This window comes from Condylura cristata, unplaced genomic scaffold, assembly GCF_000260355.1.
Source record: "Condylura cristata isolate star-nosed mole 26May11 unplaced genomic scaffold, ConCri1.0 scaffold00025, whole genome shotgun sequence".
In the NCBI taxonomy this organism is placed as follows: Eukaryota; Metazoa; Chordata; class Mammalia; order Eulipotyphla; family Talpidae; genus Condylura; species Condylura cristata.
In genome coordinates this window covers 23308368-23328224 of record NW_004567126.1, presented here as the reverse complement: position 1 = coordinate 23328224, position 19857 = coordinate 23308368, and the positions used below count along the sequence as shown (strand labels likewise).

The window sequence follows — 19857 nt, the reverse complement described above, 5'->3', positions numbered from 1 at the left end:
TGTATAAGTAAATAAATCTTTAAAAAAAAAAACAAAAAACAAAAACACAGAGCCTGCGAAGCAGCCCCATGCCTCACTGGTGCTTCTGTAACATTTGACGCCTGGTCCCGACTGAAATGACTGCTTTCACCTGGTTGTGAGTTTCTACTGAAACAGTGAGATTTTTAATTCTACATTTTGGCATACCGCAGGTGAACATCGAAGGATGCAGGAAGAATAGAAGAGAAGAGAAGGGGGAAAGGAGGAGAAAGGGCTGGCCACAGGCCAGGCGGAGGGGCCAGGTCCTCCATGGTGACTGTCCTGACGAGGCATCCACAAAACTAAATGCAGCCCCTCATGTCGTGCCTGCCTCCTCCCAGAAGCTCCTGTGTAATCTACGTTCCTGGACTCTCTGTGACTACCCTGTCCCTTGCTCTTTCAAGATAATAAGGCCTTTGATCTCATTTCCATTTCATGAAAAGAAAACATTACGAAAGCAATAATACTTCTATCATCAGGACAGGGAAACTGAGATCCAGAGACAGGAAGTGCGGGCCCAGGATCCCAAGGAGAACTCGATGCGGCCCCTCCTGTGCTGGTGTGCGACAGCTCACACACTTTGGCAGGGCACTGCAGGAAATGGGAGCTTAGCCCTTTCTATTAAAAACATGATTCAAGCCAGGCCAGGCATACGGTGAATTAGAGGCAGCACTTTGTCTTGGGCTTTTTGTTCTGCACAGATATGTTGGTATGGAAACCACACTTGGGAGGTTACGATCGAAACATCATCGAACACCACTGGCTTTCTTAAAACCTTACAAGCTGGTGGCAGGTAGGGAATTTCTACATTTGCCATGCAATTCTTTCTTGGCATCAAGCATCTATTTACAAGGGGTTATAAAAAAATTCTCCAAATATTTCATATTTTGAATAATAATGTCAGTGTTTAGTGGCCACTCTCAGTAGGTCATGAGCCCCTTGAAAAGATGCTATTTTGTTCAGTCCTGGCCACTTAAGGCTTAAATGGGGCACAGCATCGAGGAGATGTTCAATAAATGAGGGTTGATTGGATAAACATGGCAAGTAGCAGCTTTGCCAGTACAGGTTAGAAACAATAAGCTTTTGTGTTTGTCTAGTTCCGCGTGATCTCCAAAGGCTTCTTGTGATTTGATTTGAATGGTCTTTCCATCTTTTCTGTGAGGTATGCAAAGTATATATTATTGGTCCCATTCTGTAGAGGAGAAAACAGAAACTCAATAAAGTTCAAGGAAAACTGGACTCATTTATAATAAGAGGTGGAGGCCAATGAGCAGCAACATGGGTGGAGTTGGAAGGGACCATGCTAAGTGAAATAAGTCAGAGCGGAAAGTAACATATCAAATGGTTATATGGGAATACAGGGAAACCAAACAAAGGATCAGGGAAAAACAACCCTGGCAGGCAGACCCCAGATTGTAGGCCTACAGCAGGGGAGGGGCAGGGAGAGGGGAAGAAACAGGGGAGAGATGAGCACAAGGGACCATGGTGAGGGATCCCAGGTGCTATGGTAGTGGGAGAGCTATGGCCTGAAGGGAGAAATCAGTTATACAAAAATGGACAATGAGGTAAGAAAACTCAAACAAATAAATAAAAATTAAAACAAACAAGCAAAAAAGAGATGGAGGCCAGATTAGAAGCCAGATGTCCAGGCTCCTAGAACAGAGCTCTGCTCTCCTCCCCAGCCAGTCTCCCCTAAACGCCTCTCGGGGAGGTACTTGGTGACAGGTTCAGGTTAGAACACCCTAGGCTGGCTCTCACCTGTTCTCTACTGCACTGTGAGTACCATGTGTGGTGGTGTGGTTTACCTCAGCCTGCAGGGTTACCACCAAACCGGGAGCCGGCGGCTCAGTTTTGGGGACGACTCCCTGAGAGAGCTGTGCTGGGCCTCCTCTCCTGTACACACACCAGTCCTTTCAGTCTTCTGGCCTCATTCATCTTAGCCACCGCCCTATAAGCCCTATTTCCAAATTGACTCACACTGGGATTTAGGGCTTCCAAACATAAATTTGGCAAGGGGACGCATTTCAGCCCGCTGCAGCTTTCACCCAGAGCGCTCCAAAGGCACATGGGTGCTACTCCTAGCCACCCCCCCCCCACCACCACCACCAGGCTTTTCTGGACTGCACATCCACTCTTCTAATTAGTTTTGACTCACCTTAGTTTTTACTGAATTCTGTTCTGCGAGACAGTTCTGCAATCTATTTGTATACTGAAGCTTTTCTCGGTGTTTCCCTCAGCTTCTAAGAGCCAGGTGTATGGCACCTAGAATAATGAACCACTCTGGGTGTTTTTCCACTGAATATGAGCCCAGGGACCACCACAGGGGCTGGTGTGAGGCTCCCCCAGATGGGGCCACAGCTGCTTCTCAGCACTTCAGAGGAGTGGGGTGTTGGGGGTGGGGGGAAAGGCTGTCCTGAACAAACTCCACAAACTGATGTGATGGACGCACCTCCACCCCAGACCAAGGCAATCCAAGACACCAAGAACTACAAATCCCATGATGCCCTCACCACCGGAGGAGGGTTGCCGGGAACTGAGCGTGGAGTTAAGCAGCCAGGCTTGGTGTCTAACCAGATATGTGGGTGGTGCAGGGGGCTTTGATTTTTCACTGGTTTTCAGTGTGTTATTGGGGTCCCAGCTCAGAAGATCGGGTAGGACACATTCACCAATTTACATCCTTTTTTCTCACTGAGTTATTTCTTTCTTCACTTTCTCCCCCGACCCCTTCATTAGCCTCTGTGTGTGCCTGCTGCTGAGTCTTATTATAATAAGTTCCTTTATGCACACAGGTGAGGACCCAGTGAGGTCACTCATTTCACACTGGGGTTGCCTGTAAGCATGGGAAGGAGAGTCTGTCTCTGTCTTCTTACCTCTGCCTCACTTGATGGACAGGAGTAAACTTTTGCAGTGATACAGACCAGACAAGAGAAGGCCCAGGCACTCTGGACTGCTCACTCTCAAGGATCCCACCCATCCTGTGGGACAAAGGCCAGGGTGAGGCAGGAGCTGGCCTGCCCTGGTGTGATTCTAAGAGTGACACCCTCTTCCATTTTGTAGCTGAAGGATTTGGTTGCCTTTCCTTTGTCCCAGTGCAAGGTGCTGATATTTTTTCGACCAGGCACCTCTCCCAGCCCACCCCATCCCCACCCCAACCAAGGGAAGTTCACAGGGCTAAAGGCAAGGTGTCTACCCAACACCCACGTGCCTTCTTCTAGAATGCAAGTGGCCCTGAGTCGACTTCCAGAAGCTGCACAGACCCCACTGGTAGGCACAGACCTAGGTAGGATGCGTGCCCAGCCGCTGCCCTCAAGGAAGTCAGCCCTTTGCAGGAGGACGTGGACCAGAGGAGGAAAAGAAATGGTGGCTACAGCTGACTCTCCCCATCCCGCCATACACCAGGACAGAACCAAGGATTCAAGGACTCCTTATTTGGATCTGGCTTTCCCCATCCTCACGAAGGCATATTTATGATGACAAGAAGAAAAAACATTTTAAATTTAACAATTTGTTTGATGTGAGGCTTTCAACTATTTAGATATATGACATGGGGCCTAACACTCTAGCTCCGGCATCTTTGGAGGGTGACTTGAAATTCAAAAGTCTCTATGGGAAATGACCACACACGCGCGCATACACACGTGCACACACACACACCACAGCACTCAAGCACACACAAGCTACAGCTTTGTATTTCTTGTGTGTGACTATCATGATTAATTCTTTCTAGAAATATATGATCATGTCTGCCAGCATTGAGACAGTGTGTGGGAGGCTGGGGGGATGGGGAGGATGATCATGCTTGCCCCAAAGGGTAAGGAAAGCCTGGATGAACACGCATACTACCTTTGAGAGTTTCCCCTGACACTGAACCCTAAGTTAGACAGGTTCTCAGGAGGAAAACTGGCCAGGAAAAGATCTGCCTTTTCAGCATATGGGAGAGGCTCCAGAGAGACTTACCCAGGACTCTTTACATCTCCCCTTTACCCTTTCTCTCCAGCCCTTCAAGTTTCCCACAAAACAAATACACAAACACACACTCACAAAAGCATACAGAAACATAAATTGATCCATATGTAAACACATTCACAGGTACACACATACATGGAAAACCACACACAGATACACAAACACATGTACAGATTCTCACGCCTACAGATGCACACACACGCACTATACAGCACATCACCACCCGAGGCCACCACCGTCCTGCAGACTTTCCACTCTTGTGCTACCTCGCTGTCAGTTTTGACCCACTAAGACCAACTTTATTCCCAAAGAGACCTATGTATGGGCAGCCTCAGGAGAAGAACAAACCATGTGTATTGCCTCGAGCATGCACACAGCGATAACTGGACCCTGTCCCACGTCACATTCAGCTGAAACACCCCAAGTCCGGCCCCAAGCCAGGTCCACCCAGGCCCTGGCCAGCCTAGACAATGGTCTAAGTTATTTCTTGATTATGCCTACTATGAGGATCATGAGTAACAGGTGAGACCTCCTGTTTGGGGGACGATTGTCAGCACACCTTCATCATGCCCACCATGTACCACTGGGTCTCAAGATGTGAGGCCCAACCTGTGTGCTGATGGCTCATGCGGGGAGCAGGGTGTTGAGGCTGTCGAGTGGAAGGGACACCCTGGTCCCAGGTGGTCAAAGGGTGGGCCTAAGAATGCCCCTCCTGGGCCCTCCCTGATGGTGCAGCGGGTTAAAGCACAGCAATGAGAAGCTTAAGCCACTTCCGCATGAGTTCGATCCCTGCCTGCCCCGGAGGTGACCCACATGGCACGACAGACCTCTCCTGACCCGCCCACTGCTCCCCTCAGCAAGGTACTTCATCCATCTGCCTGTTCTGTTCCCCACTCTGTCTCTGGGGAATCCTCTCACCCTCCGCATCTCTGGCCTGTACCCCACTTCTGTATGCAAAAATAAATCTTAAAAAAAAAAAGGAATGCTCCTCCTAGCTGCATCTTCCAGCCCATCGTAGGATTCTTGCAGAAAGATTCTGAAGGGTTTGACTCTCGCCGTAATTCCCACAGCACCCCCACCTGCTCCAGCCCCTCCTCTCCTGGATCTGCTGTTCAAACACAGGACTACTGCCAAGCTGTGGGAACAGTAAATCTTCCTCACTCTTTTATTCATGCCCTCACCTCTGCAGACAGTGCTGAGGAAAAACAAACCCCACAAATCCCTGTAGGCTCTCGCAGTCTGGCAGTCTCTGCTCCTCTCTGATCACCTCTGGAAGGGAGAGACCAGGAGGAGAAGCCCACCCAGCTTCCCCAGGGGCAGTAACCACCACTTGTTCTCCTCTGGGTGCCCTTCCATGCTACTCACCTCTTGCAGGGGCTCCTGTGGCCAGTTTAAGAACTGCCAAATGAAACAGGCAGAAGGAAAGCATCTGGCATGTTTGTGGTAGGGAGGAAATTCCCTTGTTTTGTGTAGAGAGCTGGGGCCCAAGAGGCCCCACAAGAATCTGGGTGTTAAGAAGTGAGCTGAGGGCATCTGAGAAAGCAGCCAGGTCAAGGATTGGCTTGTCCTGAGCCCTCTACCAAGGTGCTGATGCTGGGAAGAAGAACCTAGAGAAGGGGCTTTAAAGTCTTCTGCCTGGTGTCTCCTCCTTGCAGGGACCAGGGGGCAGGCCTTAAGGGAGAGACATACAGTGCTGTCCCGGTGTGGGCCCTGAGGTGGCCAAGCAAGCTTGTTTCTTTAGAGCTGCCCCAGAAAATATCTCCTCTCCGACGGTGTCCAAACTGGCAGAGAAATGTCTCAAAGGGTAATGGAAGCTGGAGGTAAACCCAGAATAACCAGCCAGATCCCAGGAGATCCCTTATGTCACTAGCTCAGAGCAGCACATTCTCAAATGGTCAGAGTCCTACTTGGGAATCTCCACCAACACCTGCCTCTCCTCAGAACATCCGCATGGCCAGGAGAGGGCAGAAGAGAAAGAGAGAACGACGGAGAGACTCCATTTCCTGACAACTACTGAACCCTCTTTGAACATTTATAGCATTTCCAGTTCTGTTCTGACGCTGGTGTGCCCAGCACCTCCAACTGTAAAATGCAGTAGAGACGATGAAATGTTCCCAGGGAATGGCAGGGCTGCCCCTGTTCCCAGCAACCAAAGCAAGATACCTGGGGAGATCTGGCAAGGAGAGTGTACCCCCAAGGCACTCACAGCAGGAGGAGTGGATGAGAGAAGGGCTCCACCCTGGACATGAGCCAGGAGTCACCCTCTCGGGAAGCTTCAGGGGATTCTGAACCCTCAGGAAGGAGAATGCAGAAATGCCCTGCCCCTTAACAAGAGACCCTCGGAGTCCCTTAGCAATTACTGCCCCACCACTCAGCTTTGTGCCTGGCTGGCCACTGATGGCTCACTGCAAACACTCTCATCACTCTAACAAGGCAGTCAGCTCCGCCAACTCCGAATTCCCTATGGAGCTTAATGCGCTGGGCTCGCAGTGGCCCTGGGCCTGAATCTTCCCACTGTCCTTTGCCCCCACTGCCAGCTTCATGTTCTAGCGGTTCACCCGAGACACAGTGCAGTTCAGGGCTCTCACTTTTCTTCATTTTCCTAAGAGCTGGCCTGACACTAGTAAAGGAGGTCCGGGGAGAACGTCCAAGTGCAACTCTGACAGACAGCCTGGTCACGACGCCAGGAGTGTCGAGGTGTACAGGGAATTTATTATTGCAATTTCTAATCTTTTGGAATTTGTTTATAGTCCTACTGGAAGAGACTCATTTGGAACATTTAAGTCAAAATGTGAATCTCATGGAGAACTAGAAACTGTAAGGGTATTGCCTGAGAAGGGTCTCTGGTACGAGCCACATTCTAGCTGCCTGGGTTTTGGTTACCCGGTGTATAAATAGTAGGCGTGGCAATGTGTGATGTTGGCAGGTGACTAACCCAGGTGATAAAGTCCCTTCCCATCTACACTCTGTGCAACATTGGGCCATCCTGTTCAACCATGTGCAAAACAGGGATGCGGGTTTGCAGTAAAAAGACCCAGAGTTCACGTCCTCGGTGGCATTTACTATCTGGTTGGTCTGACTTTGACTAAGACACTTAATCTTTTGAGCAAATTTTCTTGTCTGCAAAATGGTGACAATAATAATATCTTTGTAGATATTATCTGCACATGTTGGGAGATTTAAATGAGATACCACCTGCAACACAAACTATAGGTAAAATTCTAATGTCACTGAAAATTAACAGGTTATAATGACTGTAATAAATCAAATCCTCCCTTACATAAACAAACACTGAGGAAGGACATCAGAAGCATAAAAGAGACCATAGTAAATGCATTTCCAGGTAACTCCTCCCTGCAGTAAATGCTGGTCTCTGGGTGAAGCCTGGCGGCTGGATTCTAGGAGCACAAGGTGAGGCCCTGTGCACCTCCAGGACTTCCCTACGTCTGCTGCTGCAACTTAAAAGCAGACTTCCAGCACCTCTTCCCAGGCAATAAACCAACAGTAAATGGAGGCTGATTTTTAGTGTTCCTCATACAAAGGGAGCAGTCCCTCAGGAATGAATATTCATTTGTACTATCCCTTAGACAAAGAAGATGCTGATAAACTCCAGAAAAAGTTGTGTTATTGCTAAATGCTAATTACATTTCCTTGGGTAAAGCACCATAAAAAATTCACTGTAGTTTTTAGAAACAAAATGCCAATTCCATTTTAAGTACTAGAAAGGGAAAAGTGGGGAAGAAGCCTATCCAGGAAAACCCTAACAGGGCATAAACAGGGAAAGAAACCTCCCCAGGACAGATGTTCCCATTCTGAAAGAAGAGCTAAGAAGGTCCTGTGCTGAAGCCCGACCCCAGAGAGCTCCGACTCCTGGCATCAGAGCACCAAGTCAGCCGGGGCCTTTGCTGCAGATCCTGACGGCAGACTTGACCGATTTATAGAATTAAGCAAGTATATACCAACACAAATCACTTCACTTTAATAAAATAACAGAACTCTTTGGACTGGTTCGCAGAGTTGTCTTTTTAAAAACCAATACCCTCTTCCAATGCCAACCAAGTATTGTCACAGTGCTCCCACCAACCCCAGCAGGTCAGCCAGAGCCAGGTGGGAACAGGAAGTAGGTGAGACCAAGTGAGAAGGGAGGATCCTAACCTCACAGGCTTACTCTGGGCTGCCCAGAAGCTTCATAGCTTGGGGCTCTTCCAGAGGTATTCACCCTCCAAGGGGCAGGCAGGATGGGGCGGCCCTGATCACCCTCTCAAAAGATGCACACAGGTGGGTGCTAGGGAAGGAGGGGGCAGAGGGTAGGTTCCCAGAGGCCTCTTCCCTCCAGCTTCTCCCCCATCTCTCTCAGCACCCCAACCTCCCAACACAGCCCCCACCGCTCTCCTGTCACTGCGGATCATGGATGAGAAACAGGGACTCAAATGGAGGCTGTGGTGAGGAGTTCCAGGGCCCAAGGGTGGGGGCTGTAGGTGGCCTGGGCACCAACAGATCCGTGCCTTCTGCTGCTCTTCGCCATCTAGTGAACCTGCCAGAGATCCCAGAATACGTGAGGTGGGTATGCAGAGAAACGAGAAGCATGAGGTCTAGAGGAGGGGTCCTGGACTGAAAGACAGAACTGGGTTCACAGCGTGGCTCCCCTACACTACCCCCCAGGCCCAACTTTAGAGAAAGATGCTTTTCATGATCACATCCTGAATTTGCACAGTACTTTATATAGATAAGGTGTATTTTTAACTACATCTATCTCACTTGATCTTTCCACTAATGGATGAAACTGAGTGGGTTGCACGGTGTCACACAAGAAGTAATTTGTTGCTAAACCCAAACTATTAACTGCTGAGCTCTCTCCATAGTTGAGGGAATGCGAGTACTAGTAACAGAAATCAGGAGCAAATGATGGTCACAAACAAAAATGTAAACAATAGGATGACTCACGCTAAGCCTAGTGCTGTGCTAGCCTCACCTCATTTCATCATGACAGTAGCATATAAAGTAGTGAGGATGCTTATTAACAGGAATCTGGGGGTACCAGGGTTAGGAAGTCACAAAGCTCACATAGTAAATGGCAGATCGAGGTTACGAGCTCAGGTGTCCTCTTCCCTAGTTAATGCTTAAACAGACAGAAATCCCAGGGACCCAATATTATAAGTATTGTTTCTCCTCCCACTCTGGGGAACACCCCCTTGGCCCCTACTCAGCCTTCCACAGGGTGAGGTTCACAGGATCAAAGGCGTCAGTCATTGCCACACCTGCCCAACCCACACCTGCCCTCACACTCACCTGTGCTGTGCTGTGGATCCAATCCAGGAACTCAGCTACCTTGGCGTAGATGCCGGGGTGATTGGGTTCTGCACAGCCATGACCCCAGCTGACCACCCCCACCAAACGCCATATGTCCCCGTCAGCGCACACCAGGGGGCCCCCGCTATCCCCCTGAAGAATTCATGCAGAGAGACACGAATGGGTTGCAAGTCTTCCTGTGAAGGTGCACCAGCCCTCCCGGGGGAGCAGACCAGTGCAGGCCCCTTTCCTTCCTGGCTTATCTCACGCCACCTAAGCACTTAGGCTGCTGCTGGAGTTGTCCAGGCATCCCTCCTTCTAATGAAGTTGCTCAGACCAGGGGCCGTGGCCCCTGCACCCTCCTGCTCCCCTTGCCCCCTCATGGTGGCACACCTGGCATGCATCAGCCCTCCCGTCCAGGTAGCCCGCACACAGCATGCGGGGGGTGAGGGCCCCGCTGTACATGCAAGAGCTGTTGCAGTGCTGGGAGCTGAGCAGGGGCACCACTGTGTCCTGGAGCGTGTCCGAGCTGTGGGCTGCTGGAGAGCGAGGCCAAGATGAAGAGACAGTGAGGTCACAGGGCACAAAGCTAGACCCAGATGGCAGAGCAGCTTGGAGGAAGGTGATTACATGCCCCAGGTATAAAGACCCAAGGAGGGGAGCCAACAGTGGGAGCTGTGGACCCTGGTCAAGGAGGTGGTCATCGATCAGACAGGGAGGCCAGGAGTGAGAGGAGATATAGAACTCACACACAAGTGCCCATGTAGTCCCCACACGAGGAGAGGCCAATAAAGGGCTTGGGTTTTGGGGAAGCTCAGGAGTCACCCACCCAAAGCCCAGACACAGAAGTCTGGAGCACCTAGGCCTGGCAAGGATGGTGCCAAAGGAAAGAGGGATCAGCATGGCCACGTGGCCAGGGAAGATGCAGCTGGGAGACAGAGATGCCCAGACTCAGGAAGGGGCCGCCCGCCACCCTCGTGGCCGTCTGTACCGAGGGGTGGGGAATTGACTCACTGTGGCCAGGGTCTGTGTGGCCCCAGCCAGACACCCAGCACCGCAGGCCCCTGGGAAATTCCTGATCCTTGGCTGGCAGGCACACTGCACCCACGGTGTCTGTGGAGAGGCACAGACCCAGGCTCCGCTCAGGTTCAGCCTTGTCCCCCACTGCCCACCACCACCAGGCCTGCTGGGCAGCTGCCAGGTCATGCTCAGTACCGCCTTGGGGGCCACCATGCACACAGAGACCCGCATGGGAACTGCAGTGTGGGGTCAGTGTGCTGGGCCCTCTCAGCTGGGCAGTGTCCAGTACACATCCCCTACCTGGAGACCTGGAGACTGAGGGAGAATGGAAATTCCTCAGGGAGTTAACACCGAACTGCTCATGTGGGCCTGCTTTCCCCAGGTGTCTGGTGCCTCTTAGAGGGTGGTGGCCAAAGGGGTGTGACATGGCCTGTGTGTGGAGCCCGTTGGGCGCTGGGGGGTATACGCAGATTTGCACTTCGGTAATGCTGATTCCCTTGGAAAAAGTCAGTCCTTTTTAGTCTCTTTCCATTCCCCTAGCTGCCTCAGGAAACAGCCATGGAGTACAACCCTGTACCTCTCATTAGGCTTGTCAACCTCCATCTAGACAGGTCAAATGCAGTAATTCTGCAGGGAACAGCTCCCAGCTAAAACTCAGAGCTGTTTTGTTTGCCCTCTGTATTTTTGTGGTCACTTTCTATCAGTAGTTACTGTAAATAGTATGGGTTCTCCAGGTAGACAGGAGTTTAAGTTCTCCTCTTAACGTTTTTAAGTCTTCCTTTTAAATCTATATGTCAGTTTAGAAATATCAGTTGTGGAAACAGCGAGGATGCACTCACATGTTAAATGTGTGACAGACACTGTTGTCTGGGAAATCCATTCTGGTGGTGACGGGAGGGGCAGTGCTGAGTGTGTGAGTGTGCACGAGTCCCTGAGGGTGGCTGTGCCTGTGGCCACAGGAGCGGGGGTGTGTAAAGTGTGCGTAGTGTGAGTGCGTGCACACCTGTGTGTGTTTCCATGAGTGTGTGAATTTGCAGGTGAGTGCACACGTGTGTGAGTGCACTGGGAAGTTACGGGGCAGTTACACCACTGTCCCTGGAGTCAGCAACTGTTTGCAACATGATCTTGAAGAGTAAGTTCCCCTACGAAACTTCAGTGTTCTTACCTGTACCAACCAGCATCATCCACCTGTCGAGGTTGTGATGAGAATTAAGTGAAATATTTGGCAAATCTTACCAAGTGTGATATGTCACAAAGTGACTGGAAGCTGGACTGGCCTGGGAATGGGGTGGAGCAGCCTATTGGTAGATGGAGCAACTGAGAAATTCTGCTTAGAAACTTGAAGCAGAGGTCACCCATGGCCCAGCTGTAGAGTCAGACCCTTTGTCCCCAAAAGAACCTGTGTAAGAGTTGACGTCAGGTCTAGGTGATGCAAAGTTTCCTGGTCACCAAAAGAACTGGCTGTGTTAAGAGCCCCTGTGTTCGAGGGGCTCTTCAACCTCAGCATCTCCCCCGGGCCCTCCCGGGGCCTGACCTATCTTTCCATAGCCCACAATCTGCTCACCCAAGGCCAGCGCCTCACCGGAAAAGTTGAGTGGTGTCCGAAGTCGCAGGAGGGCGACATCGTAGTCATGATTCTGGGCATTGTAGAGGGGGTGGGGGATGATCCGCTCCACCATAGCTCCCTGGTGTGGCCTGATGGCACTGTGACTGACCAGTCCTGCATGAACCCGCCAGCTGGACAGGCGGGCCAGCCTGAAACTGCACACAGGAACCAAGCTGAGCCCAAGGAGGAGGAAGGGGCACAACTGGCTGACTTAAGTGAGGCGGCTGGTAGAGGAAGCCAGCCAGAGGCCCTTAGCAGGGTCCTCACCACCCAGTACAAGCTCCCAGAACCAGGGGCCACAGCTCTTAGGACCCTTCCTGCAGTGGGCAAGAATCTGAACCTGCAGTAGGTGCTTAATAGATGCTCAAAGACTAGCAGGTAGATAAGTGAGACACTGTGGCTCATTTGTGACTACCAGCCCCCCTCTCCTGCTTAAACCCCCTGCCACATATAATAGACATCAAAGGGGCTTTAAGATATTATAATTCTCATTATAATATCACATGAGAAAAACTCCCATCGGTCCTCTCTCTCTACTTACTCTGTGTGAGCGTAAGGAGACACCTACATCTCCCAGCCTCGGTTTCCTCATCAAAAAGTGAGGATAATACTGCCTGCCCAGCACCAAGAGAAGATCAAAGAGCTCATTCATCATTCCTTCCTACAGCCCTCCAACCAGCATGTATTAAGCACCTACTATATTCCAGGATGTTCTAGGCCATGGGGACATGAGGGGGAAGTGGACAAAGAGAAACAGTGGCAAACAAGACTGTGGATCCTGACTCCTGTGGCGCTTACAGTCTAGAGGGAAAGAAAGACATTAAACACATAGTTACACAGGAAACGACTTAATTGTAATGGTGGTAAACACTAAGCACAGGGTGCTGTGGGTGTGAAAGCATTTTAACGACTTCGAAACGGAACAAAGGTAAAGAGCCAGTCACTGTATCACTGCACCACGTATAGCGCGGTGCTGGCACGGAGCAGACACCTCCACCAACACCACTGGGCCCACTAGGAGCCACCATGGGGGATTAAGACAGCAGGACGTGGACGCTTTACCCAGGACATGCCCACAGCTACACAGAAGACTGCTGACTCCCCTCCTGCCCAGCAGCCCCTGACACTTGCCTATGCATGCAGTGTGCAGCGGTCACTACCCAGTGGGGACCCAGCACGGAGCCCCCACATGTGTGTCGGAAGCCCAGGACCACACTGGCCTGCCACGGCCAGCGCCCAGGAGCCACGGCCTGTCCGCCGACTATTCGGGAAGCCAGGGGCCTCGCCCCACACTCTGCAAACAGAAGTGCTGGTGAGATGGAAAGAAAGAGGCAGGTGTCGCATGGGCCTCACGATCTCAGGGAGTGTGGCCAGGGAGGATATTTCCCTCTTATTATTCCCAGCCCAAAGTTAGCAGTGGCGGGGTAAGTGCTCATTCCACGCCTCCCGGCCTACCAGGCTGCCAGCACCCTGAGGCAGGGGCTCTGCCTGCCTATCTCTGGAGCCACCATATAACAAGATGCTGGTGCCATCATAAGTGGTTAAAATGGCACGTGTATGGGTGGACGTGTGTGAAGGACAGACGATCACATGGATGAAAGGGAAGACACATGAAGGGAACTTCACAGATGTCCTCCCATTTGGCCCTTAACTCGCCACCCTCCTCAGTCTTCTGAAGTTGCTCACAGGTTAAACCAATAATAATTCTAGCTTTGGGGCTCTCATTATAAAAAAAAAAAGGGGGGGGGGGAGTAAATGTCAGAGATGAGGGCACATGGTGGCAGGCAGTGAAGCAATGAGATCATTGACCAGGCCAGGGGCTGGAGGAAGTGGAAAGGGCAAAGGCTTACAAAGAACTGTTTGGCAGAGCTGTGTCTGTGAGGAGGGGCTGGCAGGTGGCGGGCCAAGTATGTGAGCACCCTAACTAGGGCTGGCTGAGCCTCTGTATGGGCCTCTTCCACACTCAGGGCCGGGAGTCTCCTTCACATCCCCATCTTCCTGGGCCCAAGGCATGACTCACCAGAGCATTTGAGGGAGACGATTCGGCCAGAAGTGCAGCTGTCCCTGCAAAACAGAGGTGCCAGCAAGAAACTGGTCAGGGCCGCCCTGAAGCTACTCACTCACCAGAGGGTGTGAAGGGTGGAGACAGTTGGCAGGATGGGCCAGGCGATGGTCTCTCAGGAGCCACAGGAGCCACAGTCTTTGGCTCCCTGCCCCCAGCCAAGCCCCTAGGCCTCCCTGTAACAGACCTCCAGGAACTGTTTGGCAGAGCTGTGTCTGTGAGGAGGGGCTGGCAGGGGGCGGGCCAAGTGTGTGGGCCCACAGTGGGCACAAATGGAGGAACTGAAGCCACTGGACAGCAGTGGGCATCCTGCCCAGTCACCCTGGGGCATGGTCTTCAAAAATGGATTTGGGCTGGACTCAGAATCACAAGTCAAGATAGACTTTCATGGTCTATCGTCATAGATTTCATGATATTCATAGAAGAGAAGCCCAGCTGTTCCCACAAAGTGCCCCTGAAAAACACATGCCTGATGGAAACAGGATGGTGAGTGAGCAAACAGGGCTCTGGGCACCCCATTCCTAGGTTACACGATCCTCCATCCAAGTCTTGTGCCCCAGGCCAGCATGCTCACACCTTTGCTTTCCTCTTCCCCCTCCTCCTTGGCATCAATTTCAATCCCTTCTGGACCAAAGTCCTCTTCTCTTTCTCTACTCATCTTGGGCCCCCAGCAGCCCAGTGCCCAGATCCTCTTCATCCCTCCTAGCTTCCCAAAGCGACAAAGGTTCAGTCCCATCCCTTCTCGCCTTTGCCCACTAAAGCGTGTGAGCCGGGGAACATTCCAAGCCTCCTCCACCTGTAGCCATGTTCCGACGAGGGGCCCTCAGAGGACAGGCGCTACAGAGGAGAGGCCTGGAAAGAAACCAGAGCACATGAGAAGGCCTTAGAGCACAGCAAGGACGTCCACCCAGCCAGCCAACTGAGGAGGAAACGCAGGCAGGGCGACAGCCCTCTCTCAATTTGTGCCCTAGTCACTCCAGCACACACCCAGAACTGGGGGAAAGACCTGCTCTACTCTGGAGGGTATGCAGGCACCCAGCAGTTCCTAGGCAGAACAACTCAATCATCTCTCTGAGATAACAGGACTGTCCAAATGAAGTGTGGCAGGGGTGAGAGAACGCTTTGCTTGAAGCTAGGAGCCTGCCTTCAAGGCTTAGTTCAGCTGCTTCCTCGTGATGTGCCCTTGAGCAAAGCCCTTTGCCTCACTGGGCTTCAGTTCCTCCATTTGTAAGATGGAACTCAAAGCACTATTTCAAGTCCTGGGACAGTGACCGCCAATCCTGCAGTTTGCAGGGGCTAAAAAGATAACAAAGGCAAAACAACGAAGGTTCCTATGAACTAGCTCTGTAGTTTCTGGTTGGGAAATGTCTTTTGTGTGCCTGTCTTATGCTGCCAATGTCCTCACCACCAGACTGCCGTGACAGGGGAACTGGGAGGAAGGCTCACTGGGACCAGGTCCCATCTGTCACCTCAGAAGCCCTACCTGGGCTGCCACACCTCCTTGGGGAGGCCTCCTGGTCCGGAAGACAGCTGAGCAAACTCCTGGGAACTGCTGAGCTTGATGTCAGACAGATTCACTCCCTTGTGGTGAGTGAGGCTTGGCAGAAGGGCACAGAATAGAGGAAAATAGCTTCAAATTACAGATGAGACATGGTGGTTAGTCACAACCAGACTGTGCATAGATTCTGCACCAGCAGAGTGGCTGAGCAAAACTGTGACAGTGACGTCTTCTGAAATTTACGTTTGTTAGAAAGCAGAGGTGCACAGGGAGAGAAACAGGCTAGGACACTATGGTGCCCGGAGCCCAAGAGGTGGCCAAAAGGGCCTCTTGCCATTTCCTGAGCTTGTTGATGGGGAAGCACATAGGCAGGTCTCCCTCAGACCTCCCTCCTGCCAGACCCCGCCCCTCTGACCCCAGTTTGGCCATTACCTGAGATGCCCAAGGCTCTGGCAGATCTGTACCCCCAGGGCAGAGCTCCAGCCCTCATGGCAGGCGAGCAGCCAGTCCAGTTGGGGCATCACCTGCACTTCCAGCAAGAAGGTCTCGGGCTTTATTCTGAAAGATACTGAACCCGTGGCATGAAGGCAGGGCCTGACCCCTGCTGAGAGGCAGAGGAGGGGGCTGGGCAGAGGGAGTTGGTCACCCAATGTCAGGCTGTCTGCTCCCCAGGGCATCTGGCCAGTGCTGAGAACAAAACCATCCCTCTTTATGGATTATTTCAGCTTTGTGTTTTAGCCTAGTGCTTTCAAAGGTGCTCCTTTGCTCTTCTCCCAGCCTCCCGTGAGGTGAGACTCGCCATCCACCCTGCCATCCACCCTGCCCTGTAAAGGGAAAACCAAAGCACAAAGGCCAAGTAACCAAGGCCCAGAGCTCTAAGTGATGCATTCAAGGCTTAGGTGCAGGTCTATTGACTTCAACTCTCCTGACAATGCTATTGAGAATTTCCATTTATTCAGTGCATTTTCCAGGCTCTGTGCTAAGCTCTCTTCTTTATTAGCTTACACTATCCTTATAATCTTAGGCAATAAATAGTTTTCTTTCCATTTTATAGAATAAGAAGTGGAAGCTCAAAGAAGTGACGCGCCCAATGTCTCACAGCTAAAATGGCAGGCTGCAGGCTTATTCTATGACTGATTCTGCCTCGAACCACTCTCCGTCACTCGTACCTCCACAACACCGTGGGGTGGGAAGACAGTGGCCACCGGGCAAAGGCCCCTGCTGGTCACACTTTGACCCCATACACACCTGGCTCCTCTTCCCCAACAATACCGGCTCCCCTCCCCCACATGGCAGTGGCCATCCCTCTTGGCAGCCTGGGCTCCCCACAATGCCCCAGTTAGAGATCAGTATGGTCCCCAGGGAGCTGAAAGCGCAAATCAATCATCAGGATGAGCCAGGTCGCACCCTCACGCCAGAGGAGAAGGCATCTATCGGTGGCAGCAAATTATGACCCTTCCTTTCGACAGGGTGGGGGGGTCCCAGAGCTGGGAAGGGGTCATGGGGTGGGCTGGGAGCCTTGGGGATGTGGCCCACCTGTTCTGGGAAGTGAGGGGAGCTGGACTTCTTCACTGCTGGCCTCTGAGCAGCTCAATGTCATCTCCCCATCCTGCAAGGTCCCAGGAGTGGGCTGCAAGGCAGCTGGCCACAGATACAGCACTTCAGAGGACAAGGACAGGCAAGGGTCACAGAGGAGAGGTCAGGGGAAGAAAAGATTCCTTCAGGAGAGGTCAAGGAGTAGAATGAGACACTGATGGCAGAGGGAGGCGAGAGCAGCCTCCTGAGGACTCCTCACCCACCACCCTGCCTCAGGTAGATCCCCAGCAACACGTTAAGGAGGCACAACATTCTCTCATTCTTGCGCTTACTCTCATACTCTCTCTTGAAAGATTTCTAGACACTTTTGACTGAGATGATCCATTCAAGTACCTTACACTTCTCACTTTAGAACTAAAATGTTCTTCTGTACATAGAGCCTAAAACCTTCCTGATTAAACTATGCTATCTAGTCAGAATAGACCAGGCCCCTGTCCCTTGCCTTTAACATCACTCAGTAATTGCACCTGTTCTCTGTCCCTCCCCAGCCCACAAACGGTGGCAGCACTACCTAGGAGCCAGGAGCCGACACTCGCACCAGCCAGCAATCCCAGGGCTCCAAGCACCGCACAGCCACGCCACCCTGAGCACCAGCGTCTGGCCTGAGGGGCTGTGGAGGAGACGGAGAGGAGTAGCTGGGTGGCCTGCTCCTGCCTGCCAGTCTCACCCCACATGAGACACCATCGTGGACTTAGGGGGTCCCTGGGCTGGTGGGAGCTCTCACTTCTCCCTGCCCCATCACCACTGAAGCCCACACAGGTCCCACTCAACTTCCAAAAATGGGAAACAGAGCAAAAGCAGGTCTAGAATAGTGAGACAACTTCTCACCAGCAGTTACTTGGAGCAGACTCAAGGATCTGTGGAAGAGGAAAGTCTGGGGGATGTTGAAAGACTATCCCTCACTGCCCCCACCCTGTCATTCCCCTATGGCCCAATCTGGCCTACTGGGTTGCTGATGGGCCTTGGGCCTCTGTAGTGGGTCTTCCAGCTCTGCTCTGAAGACTCCAGGTCCTGGGTCCTCCTCTGCACACTGAGCTTCCACAGATGCTTGGCCATCCAGCATCATGCTCTGAGGAAATAGTTGTCAGTCAGCCGGAGTCCCCACACCAAGAAGTGACCACGGCCCACTATCAATCCCCACTACCCAGCCCCAGCTATGCCCTTACAACCACTTACAAGTCGTCATTGTGGCAACTCCCTGTGTTTCCATAGTTGCACCCCCAACCCCCCTCTGTACTCCTGGAACCCCTAACACCAACCACCATACTCATCCACTGCCAGTATGAGTCAAAGCAGAGACGAGAGCCCAGAGTAGGACAACTCCAAAGCCCGTGCTCTTTCCCACCCTCTCCTCGCCTCCCACAAGCATGGAGGGGAGCCACTGAACCCCTCAGCATCACTCCAGGGGCCACAAGTTCCGCCCTTCTTTATCCCCACCTGTCAAGAGGAAGAACTCATCCTGCAAGTACCATTCAGGGATTCAGTGAGCATTACTGAGCCCGAATGGACAGACCACAGTGGAGGGTACAGTAGGGAGCTCAAGATAAATTAGCGTAGACCTCCATCACTGACACCTTAAAGTATCTGTAGCTGAGTCCTGAAGACAAGTCATGGAAACTAAGCAGATCACGTTAAGTGACTGAAGTAAAGTTCCGGTGAGTTGCCATTGGTGAAGGAAAGCTTACTTCTGACCAAGGAGATCAAGAAAATCTTCCTAGAAGCAGCAGCCTCTCAGACAGGGCCCTGAACAAGGGCCCTGAACAAGGTTTAAAATGACATGTGGGTTTTCAGTATTTCAGGCAAAAAGAAATGAAGAGGCAAAGACAATAAAGAACAAAGTCAAGCATTTGCCAAAAATCCATGTGTCATGAAGAATAAAGAAAAACAAGATCTGGGGGAAAAACACTGGACCCCCAGCTCAAAGCTCAGTCGCAGCCCAGAATCTGATGGCTGGCGCTCTCACTATCAGCAGGTCTTGCTTCTGTAAGAGAAACAAGGTCCTGGCTTGCACAAACCAATGTACCTGGATATGAAGTTAGTGGCCACAGGCAATGAGACTAAAAAACAGCAAGTTTGGGAGAGTCGATCAAGCATCCAGAAGAAAGCTGAGATGAGGCAACAAGGGTAAAATCTGGGCTTCTTCACTGGGGATATAATTTCTCTTGAGCTGATTTCCCTGTGAGAAGAGAAGCAGGGCTTGGTCTAGAGAAAGTTCCAGAGGATATCCAAACTTTCCTCCTGTCTCACTATTCTTGAAACAGGCCTCATCTCAAGTGCCGTCCTACCTCAAAGCCTACCAGCACGATTCCCAACAGACAGACTGGAGGGGAGAGACAGACAGACAGACAGGACAGAGCAGAGATAGAACAGAGGTGTAGCTTTACCACAAGGACCAGCAGCACCAATGGAAAGCCTCAGGGTCTGCAAGGCACAGTTCTGTCCCTGTTCTGGGTCAGTATTGACTAAATAGCCCTGCCTGCTTGGCTGGAGGGTGAGGCCTCCCTAGCTCGCACACAGCCCCTCCCTTCAGCCCCCGTCCACACACACACACAAACATGCAGCAGAAAGACAATGAACTCTGCTCAGAAACCATGAATAGACCCTTGTTTTAGGAAAAGGGGCCAAGGCTGGGCTGGGCAGTCTCAGTCCCTCCCATCTACTAACTGGAAGTTTAGAAACAGAACAAGCTTACAGGGAGGAGGGAAGGGCAGCTATTGTTGCTCAGCAATTGGGTCTCTAGTGCCAAAAAGCGTGCCCCATGCATGCTAGCACAATTCCCACTTCCTGGGGCAGGGTTGTATT

General features: G+C 51.7%; 1 protein-coding gene across 7 annotated transcripts; it reads right to left on the bottom strand.

The window, feature by feature from the left end:
• Positions 1-7988: 7988 nt before the first annotated feature.
• On the bottom strand, positions 7989-19537 carry TMPRSS5 (transmembrane protease, serine 5). 7 transcript variants are annotated; one of them, XM_012729607.1, is made up of 14 exons: positions 19440-19537; positions 19079-19231; positions 18001-18124; positions 17567-17665; positions 16996-17118; positions 15892-16027; positions 15445-15558; positions 13920-13963; positions 13031-13208; positions 11876-12054; positions 10288-10386; positions 9667-9809; positions 9274-9426; positions 7989-8518 (listed from the first exon to the last, which is right to left on the bottom strand). In XM_012729607.1, the coding sequence occupies exons 3-14, from the start codon at positions 18119-18121 to the stop codon at positions 8510-8512; spliced, it is 1398 nt and encodes a 465-aa protein (XP_012585061.1). In that variant the 5' UTR covers positions 18122-18124; positions 19079-19231; positions 19440-19537; the 3' UTR covers positions 7989-8509. The 7 variants fall into 7 exon arrangements, with proteins under 7 accessions (XP_012585061.1, XP_012585063.1, XP_012585058.1 ...); XM_012729609.1 differs by having other exon boundaries at positions 9667-9812; positions 16996-17100; XM_012729604.1 differs by having other exon boundaries at positions 9667-9812; positions 19440-19536.
• Positions 19538-19857: the final 320 nt, after the last annotated feature.